Here is a 13,727-nt window from a genome sequence, read left to right on the forward strand (position 1 = left end):
AAGAAGAAGGTTGAATGCATCATCAGCAATCCCCTTCAGGATGTGGCCCACCTTGTCGGTCTCTGGCATGGCGCTGTCTACTTTTCGGCACAGAGTGAGGACGTCCTGGATGTATGAGAGGTACGACTCCGTAGACGACTGTGCTCGAGAAGCAAGGTCTTTTTTAGCACCCAGCTTGCGTCCAATTGGTTTGCCATATAAGTCTCTGAGCTTTTCTTTGCAGTTGTCCCAAGAGGTGAGGTCTTCCTCATGCGTCTCAAACCAGACGCGCACCGTGCCCGCCAGGTAGAAAATAACGTTAGCAAGCATGAGCGTCGCATCCCAGCGGTTGTGCTTGCTGACTCGCTCATACACGGCGAGCTAATCCTCGACATCGACGTCATCGGTGCCACAAAAGGTGCCCGGGTCGTGAGGCTGCGCCACGACAACGGTCGGCGCTGGTGGTGATGCTGCGGCCAGAGGTGGGTTGGACGGCATAGTGATGGCTCGAAGCTGACGACCGCTGCGGAGGTCCAGGGCAGGGTCCTGGTGTGATACCCAGCACGACCTCCACCAAATATAACGGGGGGGTTAGCCCAGCGGCAGACAGGACAGGCCACAGTGAGATGGCACACCGAGCTAAATCACTCAAGCACACACCGCCACGTCCTCGTCCACTGCCGAACGACCCAAAATAACGTCGTCTTCGCCTAGCAACTATGCACCGTAACAATATATAATGTGTCTTACAAGAAATAAACTCCAGTTGTTAGTGGCCCTCATGTGTTCACTGCAAAAATTCTTTGTCCCTGTGTCGGCGCCGGTTGCTGCACTCCTCCATCGGGTCAGCAATGAAACTCCAATACGGAAGGGTGTCAGGCAGGGAGTATTCACGGCCTGCTTACAGGGGGCATTGCGGGGCCTGAAATGGGACCAGTTGGGGATAAGAGTTCATGGAGAACACCCGAGTAGTCTGCAATTCGCTGATGACACTGCCTTGCTAAGTCACTCTGGACATGAATTGCGAAGCATGATCAATCAGTTAGACTGGCAGAGTAGAACGGTGGGGCTAAAAATTAACATGCAGAAAACCAAAGTAATGTTCAACAGTCTAGCAGGGGAATAGCAGCTTACAATTGGTATTGGAGTGCTGGAAATAGTAAGAGAATATGTCTACTTAGGGCAGGTAGTGACAGCTGATCCGGACCATGAGAGGGAAATAACTAGAAGAATACGAATGGGGTGGAGCAATTATGGCAGGTTCTCTCAGATCATCAATGGTAGCTTACCAATATCCCTGAAGAGAAAAGTATACAACAGCTGTATCCTACCGGTACTCACCTATGGGGCAGAAACGTGGAGGCTAATGAACAGGGCTCAGCTTAAGTTAAGGACAACGCAGCAAGCTATGGAAAGGAAAATGATAGGTGTAACGTTAAGAGATCGGAAGCGGGCGGAGTGGGTGAGGGAACAAATGCGGGTTAATGACATCCTAGTCGAAATGAAGAGGAAGAAGTGGGCTTGGGCAGGGCATGTAATGCGAAGGCAAGATAACCGCTGGTCCTTAAGGGTAATGGAGTGGATTCCAAGAGAAGGCAAGCGTAGTACGGGGCGGCAGAAAGTTAAGCGGGCGGATGAGATTAAGAAGTTTGCGGGGATACGGTGGCCGCCACTGGCACAGGAGAGGGTTAATTGGGGAGACATGGGAGGGGCCTTTGCCCCCCTGCAGTGGTCGTAGTCAGGCTGATGATGAAACTGTGTGGGTTGCATGATGCTCCTGTGCCAGGAAAGGCTGGGCCTTACCAGAGGCCAGTCGCTCACTCGGTCCTCTGCTATTTCCGCCAGGTCATAGCCGGCACAGAAACTGCCCCCTGCACCAGATACAACAAAACCTCATAAGTGAGGCCCAGAAATGCAGGCACTCTCTCCACACACTGCTGAAGAGGACGATCACGTGACATTTGCATAGGGTGGCAAGGAAATGTGTATCAGCAAAACAGGGGTCTAAAGTGGTGCCTATAAAGGTCAACTTAACAGAACTATTAATAAGCACATCATGGACTGATGAAACATATCATCAGTCGTGGCCCAGCTAGTTAAGAGTTCAGGAGCAATATTTTCAGCAGAAAAAGCATCGTTTTGGCAGAGCTTTGTATCGGGAAGAGCACCATTTGCCAGCAACTTTTTGTCCAGCTGGAAGGTCACAATTTCTGCTTCCATAATCAACCTGAAGAGGCGGCTTTCCAGGCTTTTACACAACATTCATCTGAGAGTGCGGACTTACTGTGGACTTCTGAAAGCGTGCTGTCATCACTGGTCGAGAAACATGTTCCTTTCAAACACATCTTAGATACACCCTGGATGACTTAAACGAAAGATAAAGCAAAGGACCCGTGCTTACCAAAAATACAAAAAAGAATCCTTCAAGCAATATTGAGTGCCGTCTACAAGATAATAATAATAATAATAATAATAATAATAATAATAATAATAATAATAATAATAATAATAATCTTTATTAAGCATAATCTGAACATACAAAGAAACGGAAGCGCCGAAGCCACAAGTGGGCTTGTGCGGCGACAACCGGCAGCCGCGGCAATCTTTGCGCTACATCAGAGCTCCATCAGAGGCAAAAGAAAATTAAAACACGTAAACATGAAGAACACAAAAATTTTGGCACGGAAAGAATGAAAAAGCACTGATAAGATTTTAGTACATGTTAAAGATTCTGTAACGCTTGAACAGCAACACGCAGTTTTTTGCGGGTGGTTAAAGAAAATAAATCGTTCGGTAATTCGTTAAAGATACCTGGCACGTAATATTTTCTAGTTGCTTTGCCGTAGTGAGTGCGCACTCTCGGTTTATGATAGCGAGGAACATGTCTCAACGGTACCGGTTTCGTATTTGTGTGTCTGTATGCGCTATTCCAAAGATATTTCAGTACTACAATTTGTTTAAAAAGATTGCCAAAAGAAGGCAAACTGGCTGCGGTAAAGACACTGTTGGGCAGATTTTCCTGCGGCAAGTAGAGAACACTTGTAGCAATGTTTTCCAAAATCCTACTAACACGACATTTCCATGTGAAAGAGCAGTTAAAAAAACAACACATACCGTATCTTAATGCACTATACCCCAGAGCCTGGGCGACTAACTTTCTAATAGAAAATGCCATCATAGTTCGCAAATTAAACAACAAGCATGCAACACTTCTGAGTTTCTTACAAATGTGAGTCATCTGAGTATTCCATGCCAAATCACTGTCTATGTATATACCAAGATACTTAACCGACGGGACGCTAATTATAGGTTGACAAGAACACAAAGAGCAGTATGAGGTGTGTAAATATATGGAACCTGCACTTGGTACATCTTTATGCGGGTTACAAAAACAGACAAGTCTGGATTTGGTGCTATTTATTTGTATTAAATTTGAGGCAAACCAATCACTAACTTTAATAGCGTCCTCCTGAAGGTTAGCCAGGGCATATGAAAAATCAGGGTTGCTTGAGGCTAGTAAAGTGGCATCGGCGTAAAGGAATATGGTGGATGATTTCACATGGTCACATATGTCATTCACATATAAGTTAAACAACAAAGGAGATAAAATGGACCCTTGCGGGACACCACACAGCACTTTTACAGCGTCACTGCAGATAGGCCCAAGCATGACTGCTTGAGAACGATTGTGAAGATAGTTTTCCATTAAAGACAAAAAAGGACCCCTAAATCCATACGAGTACAGTTTAGAACACAAAATTTGATGATTTAAGAGAAGCTACATACAGAGCATACCGAAGCTCTCACTACTGCCAAAGACATGCACTATCACGATGGAAAGAAACTCGAGCAGCGCAGCACCTATGAGCTCCGCTGTTGAATTTTTTTTTGATGGCACCTGGGTGGTAAGAAAAATACATTACAGTCGTTGTAGAAGGCATCACGGACAACTCTAGCACCACCTTTTTGCTACCACCAAAGTAAAAACGTGTTGGAAAGAAATGCGAACAGCGGAGCTCTGTTCGCGTTTCTTTCCATCGTGATAGTACTGCTCCGGACTTAAAGAATCTATTAACATTAATCCTAAAGTATTTTGGAGCCACCTGAGAAAGAAACACAAAGAGAGAACAGGGATTTCGAGTATTATTCACGACAGAATCCAGATGCCTGAGAATAATACCGAAGCCTTTAATAATTACTTTAAATTAGTATTTCTAAAAAAGAAAGAGGCGAATACTTTTGCTACCACACCTTACAGTGTGCAGAACATAACGACTTCAATCATTACCACACTTCAGGGCATCTGCCTAAACTCCATTAATGAAACCATAGCAGCTGGTGAATCTCTCCTAGGACACTAAAAGCCTACTCTTCCAGTATATCTCACTACTTAGAAATAGTTTTCTAGAAAACACTCGGAAAGTGGTCTACTAGCTGACGACTGGAAAAAAGCCTATGTTGGACCAGTTTATAAAAGTGGTTCTCTGTAAACGACTATGGGCCAATCTCACAGTGTTTCATATGTCGTAAAGTGTTTGAGCATATACTTTATCCCCACAATCATGCACTCAGAACAAACCAGCTTTTTCTTTCCCAACCAGCATGGTTTCCACCAAGGCATGTCCTGCGCCACACAGCTGGTGGCGATCCCCTGAGGTGGCGCACGCTGCCGAGGAAAGGCTGCAGACCGATGCTATCTCTTTGGACTATCGCAAAGCGTTTGATTTCATCTCATATGAGCTATTAAAACATGAGAGAACGAGAACTCTTTACTTGGATAATAAGTGATGAGAGGACAAGCTAGGCGACCGAATACAATGTGTGGTAATTAAAGGCGAAAACTGTAGTTTTGTTCAAGTCACTTGGGGAGGGCTGCAAGGCTCGGTGCTGGGACCACTACTCTTCTTAATCTACATAAATGATATTGTAACGTGTAATGCGAAGCAGAACACCGGAGCAGAGACGAAAAACTGCGGTGGTCCCTCAGTGGTCCGAGCGCGCGAGCAAGAGGCAACCAACTTCTGCCCCTACTGGTGCATGCACTACTTCTGCTTCATCAGTGGCATGTACCACTGCCCCTCTCTTCTGCAGCATCGACACAATGCGGCTAGGAGAGAAAAGTCAGCGAAAGGGGAGAACACAGCTGCAGTGAGCCGCAGTTCAGTCAGGTAGCCGGTCGTGGTAAGGTTCCATGTGAACAATGCGCACGACTTCAGTACGGTGCGACTGGTGCGCTGAACAAGCTGTCGGGGCGGGAGCAACTGCATATGTCACATCACCGATGCGGCACACTTCTTCGTAAGGGACGAAGTATCTGCGCAGCAACTTTACAGGAAGTCCGCGGCAACGAACAGGTATCCAAACCCACACAAAGTGACCGGGCGCACAACTGACAAAATGGGGTCTCAGGTTGTACCTAGCGGCGTCAGCCTCCTGTTAACGGTTAATTCACAGGCTTGCCAGTTGCCGCACTTCCTTAGCACGCTGAACAGCTAATGACCTCAAACACAAACAACTCAAACACCCCAGAGACGTGGGAGTCTCTCCTGCGTACTTCCAAGCCGGCAGACCAACGCCGGCTTATCCAGCCCGCGGTGGAGGCCGCGACATCCCGAGGGATCCCCGCCGACCTCCTCTAAGCCAGCGCAACCGGTCCTTGGACTGGTCCCCTGTTTTTGGGAGTAATAAAAGAGATCACCACCACCACCAGCTAATGACCGGTACCAATGCCAACTATGCAGTGCACATCTTTCACTACCGCCACCTGCCCCGGTGGCTCAGTGGTGAAGGTGCTCGTCTACTGAGGCGGAGTAAACGGGTTTGAACCAGACCACGGCGGCCGCGTTTCGATTGAGGCGGAACGCAAAAGGTGCCCAAAGGTGCCCGGGTGCTGTGCGATGTCAGCGCACGTTAAAGTCGAAATTAATTATTCCGTGGACGGCACCTCTTTCTCATTTCACTCCCACCTTTCTCCCAAGTCTATGGCCAAGTTCAGGTGTCCACCAAGATATTGCTGCGAGGTACGGGCTGCGGACTCTGTGAATGGGGTCTTTAATAAAAGATTTTGATCCAAAAGAAAAGAGGGCCCCAGGCCCTTGGAAGGTGCAGACTGGCTCCCCGAGCAGCTGCTCTCTTCCGCTGCTGGAGGATGACTCTCCTCGTTGACTCCCGTGCGTTCACTGCTGCTCCCTCGAACGCCGTCCCACGTGACCCAGCTGGGCGTTCTCGGGAGGAAGCGTCCCTCTGCGCTGACGGTCGCACTCTCGAATGCCGTGACCACGCGATCGCGTCCCTGGGCATTTACGTTCACGTTTTCGAACGCCGAACATGAGACCCGCGTCCGTGAAGAGGTCGGCACCCTGCAATGCCGAGTAAAGGTCCGAATGCCTGCGGCACAAACAGTTTCCGGATCTCTGGCCCACAGGCCAGCAGTGTCTTGCAACGTAACAATATGTGAAAGACACTGCACATTTCCTTTCCTCAAAAACCAATTTCACCATCACTAGCTTAAGGCACGATTGAGGTGTCCACTATTCTAAGAGGGCAGTTATGGCTTTCCCTCTACTTTCCAAGCTCCCACTCAATTGGCTTTGCAGCTTCAAGCACCACTAAGGTGTCCACTGCTGGTTACAATGGACAATGGCAATGTTGCCGTGCCAAAGAGCTGTGCTCTAAAATAATTTGTGGGTGTTAATGGTAGCTTAATAAAATAATTATTTTTAAAGATAATTTATTTGAATTTCAAATCCAAATTTCGTGTCTGGTGCTCTACCAACTGCGCTACGGTGACGGCTGTCCAATCTTGTGCTTTTGGGGGTACTTATGTGTAGTGGAACCGAGCCTTGAGAGTGTTCACCAGCGCCACCCTTGTCCATAGCGGCGGACATAGTACGTCATCTTTTACCACGAGTTTCACTCAGGAACATGATCGTACGGTGGTGGCGGAAGCTGTACGAGAACCCTCACTTCGGGTTGTCTGTGTCTGAGACGAGAGGCTTATGCTAGTTGGCATTCTCTCGTATAACGCTTTGGCGACAGCATACGTGCAGCTTTCACAGAAATCCACCTCATGCAGATCGGCTGCAGGTAGATGGACATTTTAGAGTGCAGCTCTTATGCTCCTGTTCCTGCGTTCCGCGTCGTAGTCGGCCTAACCGGTTGTCCAAGCAGAGCGGATTAAATGCCACCTGGAAGGTAGCCGGAGAGTGAAGTGTTGCGCTCAAACTTCGCATTATCGCAACCGTCTGTGAATTTTTTACCAGTGAGTGCTTGGATGTGCGCCCACCAGATTGTGTACGTGTGTGCACATACACATGCTCAAGCGCATACATGCACGGATGCACGCAAGCACAGACGGGACGTGCGCGTGCACACACACGTGGTTTTTTCCAGAGTTTTATTTTCTTCATGCTAAGTCATGGAGGATTCATAATTTAGAAAATATGTAGCGATAGCAACTTTCCAGTGGCCGATGCCAATGAGGAGACTTTCAGCATCCGCTGCCCTTTGCCGCTTGAGATACTCTGCCATACTGCCGCCTCAACTGTGGCTGCGGCACACACGAGATCTCCTTTTCAATGCTCCGACATGTTATCAGACATGCGACACAGCTGGCAAAGCGAGCAGAGGCGAGTGCAACGACGAGGCAAGCAGTGTAACGTCATACCACCACACGGCAGCGGCGTGGTGAGCCGTGCATGTGACGTCATGCCAAATGGCGTGGCGGTTGCTAGGCGACGGCTCAAGGTCGGTCTCTGTGCTTCCTCGGAGCACCAACACATCGCAACCGAAAGTTCATGGCCAATGTTGCTTTCGCTAGAAAACAACTACCATACTCTAACCCTGCGCGGGAATCGAGCCAATGGCGGCGGGCACAACAGAGAAGATTCGTTTACTCATGCCTTAGGCTACTCGGCCATCTCGAAGAATCTTTTATTGTTGTAGCATGGAATATCAGGAACATCTCTGACCTCTTGCCTTACTTGACTGGGTCGAATCCAGCGATCTCGACATATGGCTTCACGCCACCATCACTACCTTACTCCGTCATCATCATCATCAGCCTGACTACGCCCACTGCAGGGCAGAGGCCTCTCCCATGTCTCTCCAATTAACCCTGTCCTTTGTATGCTGCACCCACCGTATCCCCACAAACATCCGCCGACCTGACTTTCTGCCGCCACCTGCTACGCTTGCCTTCTCTCGGAATCCACTCCGTTACCCTCGAGAACCAGCGGTTATCATGCCTTCACATTACATGCCCTGCCCAAGCCCATTTCTTCCTCTTGATTTCGACTAGAATGTCATTAACCTGCATTTGTTCCCTCACCCACTCTGCCCTCTTCCGATCTCTTAACGTTACACCTATCATTTTCCTTTCCATAGCTCGCTGCGTTGTTCTTAACTTAAGCTGAACCCTTTTCGTTAGCCTCCACGTTTCTGCCCCACAGGTGAGTACCAGTAAGATGCAGCTGCTCTGTACTTTACTGTTTAGGGGTATTGGCAGACTGACATGAGAGAACCTGCCATATGCACTGTCGCCCACACATAAATGTTACGGAAAGCGAACACGCCATGAAAGGGAAACCACCGTCAGGTGGTTGGACTTGCGCAGCATGTATGTTCTGAGCTTAAATGCACTGTTCTCTGAGCAGGTACCTTGCTGAACGACGGGATTGTGCGTGTTTATCAATCATGCGGCTTTCCCACATGCTAAACAGCCTTATTAGCAGGAAACGTTCACACGGAATTCCGGGGTCTTTCAACACAGGCAGAAATCTTAGTGTAAGGTGTGACCTCAATGTACTTTTTAAGAGACTGCTGAAGTAGGCTTTATCTGGTCGCTTCTCGCGTCACGAACAAAAACGATAACACCCCTTTCCTGCACCTTGAGCGTGAACGAACGGACACTACAGTGATACGTGGCAACATTGCAGGGTTCAACGATGCTATCTTTAGCAGTGCAGATGACAGCACTACATCTTGTTGAACACGAGGAGCTGCGGACCTGCCTCGAACATTCTCACTGCATGTACGTCCCAACAATCGCAAGAAAATGGGTGAACATTACGGAAACGAGTGTAACTAAATGCATTAGACCAACAGAAAATTCAACATGGCTGCTCTCGCGCTATCAGATCACTGCCACAAAGACACTGTTTGTCTCGAAAAACAAAATTTTTAGACTTGGCTGCTTTCGAAACATTTGCCACAGCTCCTCAGAAGAACTGGGAGCTAACAATAAGAGCATGAAGTACTCTGGATTTTCCCAAGTCAGAAATAGTTCTAGCCATATGTAGAGACTGCACTCTCACGTTGGCTTTGGCCAGATAACAAAGACATGCGAGTCTTCCTTTTTTTTCTTCCAGGAAAAAAAAAATGAATCTGAACAATGCGGAGGGCCACTTTGAGGAGAAATGCGAGGGTCGGTCCACGTTGGGTCAGGAGAGAAAACCTGTGGCTGTTTACCATCGTAGGCCTTACCTTTGCCATGGAGCACAGCGATGTCAACGCTGTCGTCGCGATCCAGCTCCCTCAGGGCCTCCAGCAGACAACGTGCGGCCACTGCATTGAGACTGTTCCGTTTCTCCGGCCGGTTCAGCCCCACCAGGAGGACGCGCCCCTGCTTGTCACACACCACCGGCGGACAGCCTGCACACAAGAACCCACTCTTTGCAATGGGCTAGGCACGACACAGTGCATTTTTCGCACATGCTCAGGACAGACAATCAAAACTTAGTACTCAACTGAAGACCAATAATTCAATCCTGCTACTAGCACGGTGCCCAATGCATGGCCCTCAAACAGTCAGTGTGTCATCAGATGGGTTGCTAAACACGCAGCCTGTACTGCACTGCACCCAGTTTTTCTTCTGCAACGCTCAGAGTGCAAGGTGCTCAATTCTAGTTTAGCTGTAAACAGTGTAGAACATTTTCACCCACAATTTTTCTACAAATGCATGCACCCATCCTTATGTATCCCAACACTAGAAACCATGATCACTCTAGTCGAGATTTGGACGAAATCTTGGCTGGTCGGGAACGATCATGGTAAAACTTAAAAAAGGAAGCCAACCAAAAGGAAAAGCAACAAACAAGAAACGACGTTTCGGTTCCCGTATAGGAGCCTCGTACACAATGAGATGAATTAGGCAGTGCATCGGGACTAAAAACGCTTGGAAAGAGGGTGCAGGGAGCGTGCGTATACTGGGGTTAGATTTGCACTGTTGCGATTGAAGGTATGATTAGTCGTTTGAATGAATAATGATTTGAGGGGAAGGCAATGAAACAGATTCTTCTCAGATGCCAGCACATGATGTCGGGGACAGGCGATACGGAGTGTTCAGTGATAGAGTTCACTTTTTGGTTTTTAACATTGTTGCAATGTTCTCTTAGCCGTCCTTTAGAATCACCAGTCTTGCCAATGCAGGTGCTGTCACAGCCAGAACGCGGGATGCTCTACATGTGGTGCTTTTCCTTGGGAAGAAGGTCTCTGTCCAGCGCAGCTCTCTTGTCGGGACATGGCCAACGTCAACTTTGAGTGTGCGCGCCAAGGCTTCCCTTCCTCCGGGGTGGCTGTTTCAGAGGGGACAACACGTGTCCGGCAGGATAACTGCTTTTCTACACAAGCCGCAAAAGCAGCTGGGTTGCGCACGAGTTCTTGCCATGCAGTATCTAAGTCCACTGCCCGGTCTTCACGAACACTGCACATGCGTTCTGCTCATTTGAACAAGGTTCTGGCAATAGGTTTCTTTTGAGTGGCCGGGTGAACAGATTTGAAGTTAGGTTATCTTCTGGTGTGCATGCGTTTCCAGTGAACGCTGAATGATAGATTTCCACTGTTGCGCTGAACAATACGTCCAGGAAGGGCAGCGCACCATTCGCTTCTTCTTCAAATCAATCACTACATCTATGGAATTCAAATGGGTTGAAAAGTCCAGCAAAGCATTTCGCCAAATGAGGGAAAGGCAGTCGTCTACATATCAAAGAAAATTTCTTGCCGGTGCTGGGAATGTTTCCAGGGCACGGCGTTCTAGATTCCATAGTGAGATTTGTGACAGTCACAGAGATAGAGTCACATTGACAGTCACATTGATAACTGGTCAGTCTTCAAAAACAAGATAAACGAACTATCACACAAATTCATTCCCTGTATCAGCTTTCGTGCAAACCGCCAAAAACCGTGGTTCTCACACGATCTTAAAAGATTAGAAAGGAAAAAAAAACGACTTTATAATACTGCGAAATGGAATCGAAGTGCCGAAGCATGGGAACGCTACTATACAGCTGAAGAAACATATTATGCTGCAGTTCGATCCGCCAAACGTGCCTTTTTTCAAAAAGATCTGCCAAAAATCCTAACCAATAACCCCAAGAGGTTTTGGGAAATAATAAACCCCCAAGCAACATGCAACACACCCATTAAAAACGCCGCGGGTGAGGAAGCCAATGATGATGAAGGTGCTGAAATATTTAACCGTGCTTTTGCGACCGTCTTCACAGACGAAACAAACTCATCACTACCCACTCCGCCTACTGTAACACTACCAACAATGCCACCCCTTGACATCACAGTGCAAGGCATAACTAACCATATTGACAGAATAAAACTTTCATCAGCTGCTGGAGTGGACGAAATCAACTCCAAAATACTGAAAAACACCAAACACATTTCAGCTATATACCTTTCCTTATTGTATTCGCAATCGCTTTCAGCAGGAATGCTACCGGATGACTGGAAGGTTGGGAGGGTCATTCCGGTCCACAAATCAGGTCTAAAGGACTCTCCACTGAATTACCGCCCCATCTCCTTAACCAGTGTGCCTTGCAAAATCATGGAACATGTCATCTATTCCCATGTCATAAACTTCCTCGATTCTAACAACTTTTTTCATCCAGCTCAGCACGGGTTTCGTAGGGGACTCTCCTGCGAGACCCAATTGGCAATCTTCACTTTCGATCTGCATGCTAATCTTGACCGTAACCTACAGACCGATGCATTATTTTTAGATTTCGCGAAGGCTTTTGACAAGGTACCACACCAACGCCTATTACTTAAACTATCCTTTTTAAATTTGCACCCTAATATTCTAGACTGGATTAAAGAATTCCTAGCTAACCGTTCTCAGTTTGTTTCTATTAACAATCACAACTCAAGCACTCTCCCTATAACATCCGGCGTTCCGCAGGGATCTGTGCTCGGCCCGCTTTTATTCTTAATATATATTAAGGATCTGGCGCCACAAGTATCGTGTAACATCCGCATATTCGCCGACGACTGTGTAATTTATCGTACCGTTACTAACATTTCTGATCAAGTGGTTCTTCAAAATGACCTCAACCGCGTCCATGAATGGTGTGACCTCTGGCTAATGACACTAAACGCTAAAAAATGCAAACTCGTCTCATTTCACCGTCAACGCAACCCCCTTATTTTCCCCTATACAGCTGCCAACTCATCTATAGAAAGCGTCCAATCGTTCAAGTACCTCGGTGTAACACTCTGTAGCGATCTTTCTTGGCGAACACACATTACTACAATCATATCATCTGCTAACAGATCTCTAGGATTCCTAAAACGTCATCTTCGTCATGCACCACAACACGTGAAACTTCTAGCTTACAAAAACCTTATTAGACCTAAACTCGAGTACGCCAGTCCCATCTGGAATCCACACCAAATATACCTAACAAATGCCCTCGAATCTGTTCAAAACCGCGCCATTCGCTTCGTTCATTCTGCATATTCATATACAATCAGCGTTTCATCTCTAAAGAATAATTCCGGTCTCGAAAGCCTTGAAACTCGCCGTCGCGTCGCCTGCATGTGTTTGCTCCACAAATTTTTCAATAGCACTCTGAATCAAACACCTTACATTTCTCATCCGACCCGCATATCTCACCGCACTGCACACCCGTTTCAGATCGCCCGGCCTCTATCGCGCACTGCAACTTTTTCAGATTCCTTTTTTCGCCGCACCATTGTGGACTGGAATGCCCTCCCCGCCGATGTTGCCGCCATCACGTGCCCATCTTCATTCTTATCCGCTGTAACCACTTGTATCATAGTGCAATGACATGTATTTATTATTGTTGAATATATTAACCCACCCCTTATGTAATACCCCCTGAAGGGGGTCTTTAAGGTGAATAAAGTGAAGTGAAGAAGTGAAGTGAATATGTCAACAAGCTCCGCGACATTCTCTGCTGTCTTCGACCACAACCCATGCGAGAAAGCCATCCCTGCAATGTGTACGTGACTCCAGACCTAAACACAAGGACGCATGTTTCCGTGGACTATGGCCCTGTGCGCAGTTCCCTTCAGCCTTGCTATTTCGGCCCCTTCCTGTATATTCGTCATCGACTTGAATGGAACTCGAGACGTAATAGCACTCAAGCGACTGAAGCCAGCGGTACCCCTGTTTCTTCTGTTTTGGTGTCGTGGTGCTCCAACACCTCCGTTGCATCACCCCAGCTGCTCACAGCATTGGCTTCCTCCCTTGTGTGGGTGCCATGCAGTAGTGTGATGACACCAGAGGAACAGTGTGTGTGTCATTTTCCACGCACGTGTGAACTGCTGCGGAGTTTAGGCCAGACAATCTAGACCGCCCCTTGCATGCTGCCCCACCTCAGTTCACTCTGCCCCGTTTCATGCATCAGAGCTCTTAACTGCACTGCCTACATCCGCCATCAAAAAGCAGTGTGCTCCTTATGGATAACACATGCTTTTGCCTTATATGAGGCACATCT

At 47.6% G+C, this 13,727-nt stretch overlaps 1 protein-coding gene across 10 annotated transcripts in view; it reads right to left on the bottom strand.

Annotated features, from left to right (window-relative positions):
- The window catches only part of LOC149324986 (uncharacterized), a 52,611-nt gene that overhangs the window by 35,573 nt on the left and 3,311 nt on the right, over positions 1–13,727 (bottom strand). For all 10 annotated transcript variants that reach the window (XR_016285959.1, XR_016285960.1, XM_089562456.1 and 7 more), the window contains exons 2-3: positions 9,463–9,630; positions 1,783–1,850 (exon numbers count right to left, since the gene is read on the bottom strand). Coding sequence is in view for 8 of the 10 variants with exons in the window: in XM_089562456.1 (XP_089418582.1) it covers positions 1,783–1,850; positions 9,463–9,630 (236 nt within the window). In the remaining 2 variants the exon portion in view is untranslated. The remainder of the gene's footprint in view (positions 1–1,782; positions 1,851–9,462; positions 9,631–13,727) is intronic.

Source organism: Amblyomma mixtum, chromosome 10 (genome assembly GCF_055824585.1).
Source record: "Amblyomma mixtum isolate Tamu chromosome 10, ASM5582458v1, whole genome shotgun sequence".
Classification (NCBI taxonomy): domain Eukaryota; kingdom Metazoa; phylum Arthropoda; class Arachnida; order Ixodida; family Ixodidae; genus Amblyomma; species Amblyomma mixtum.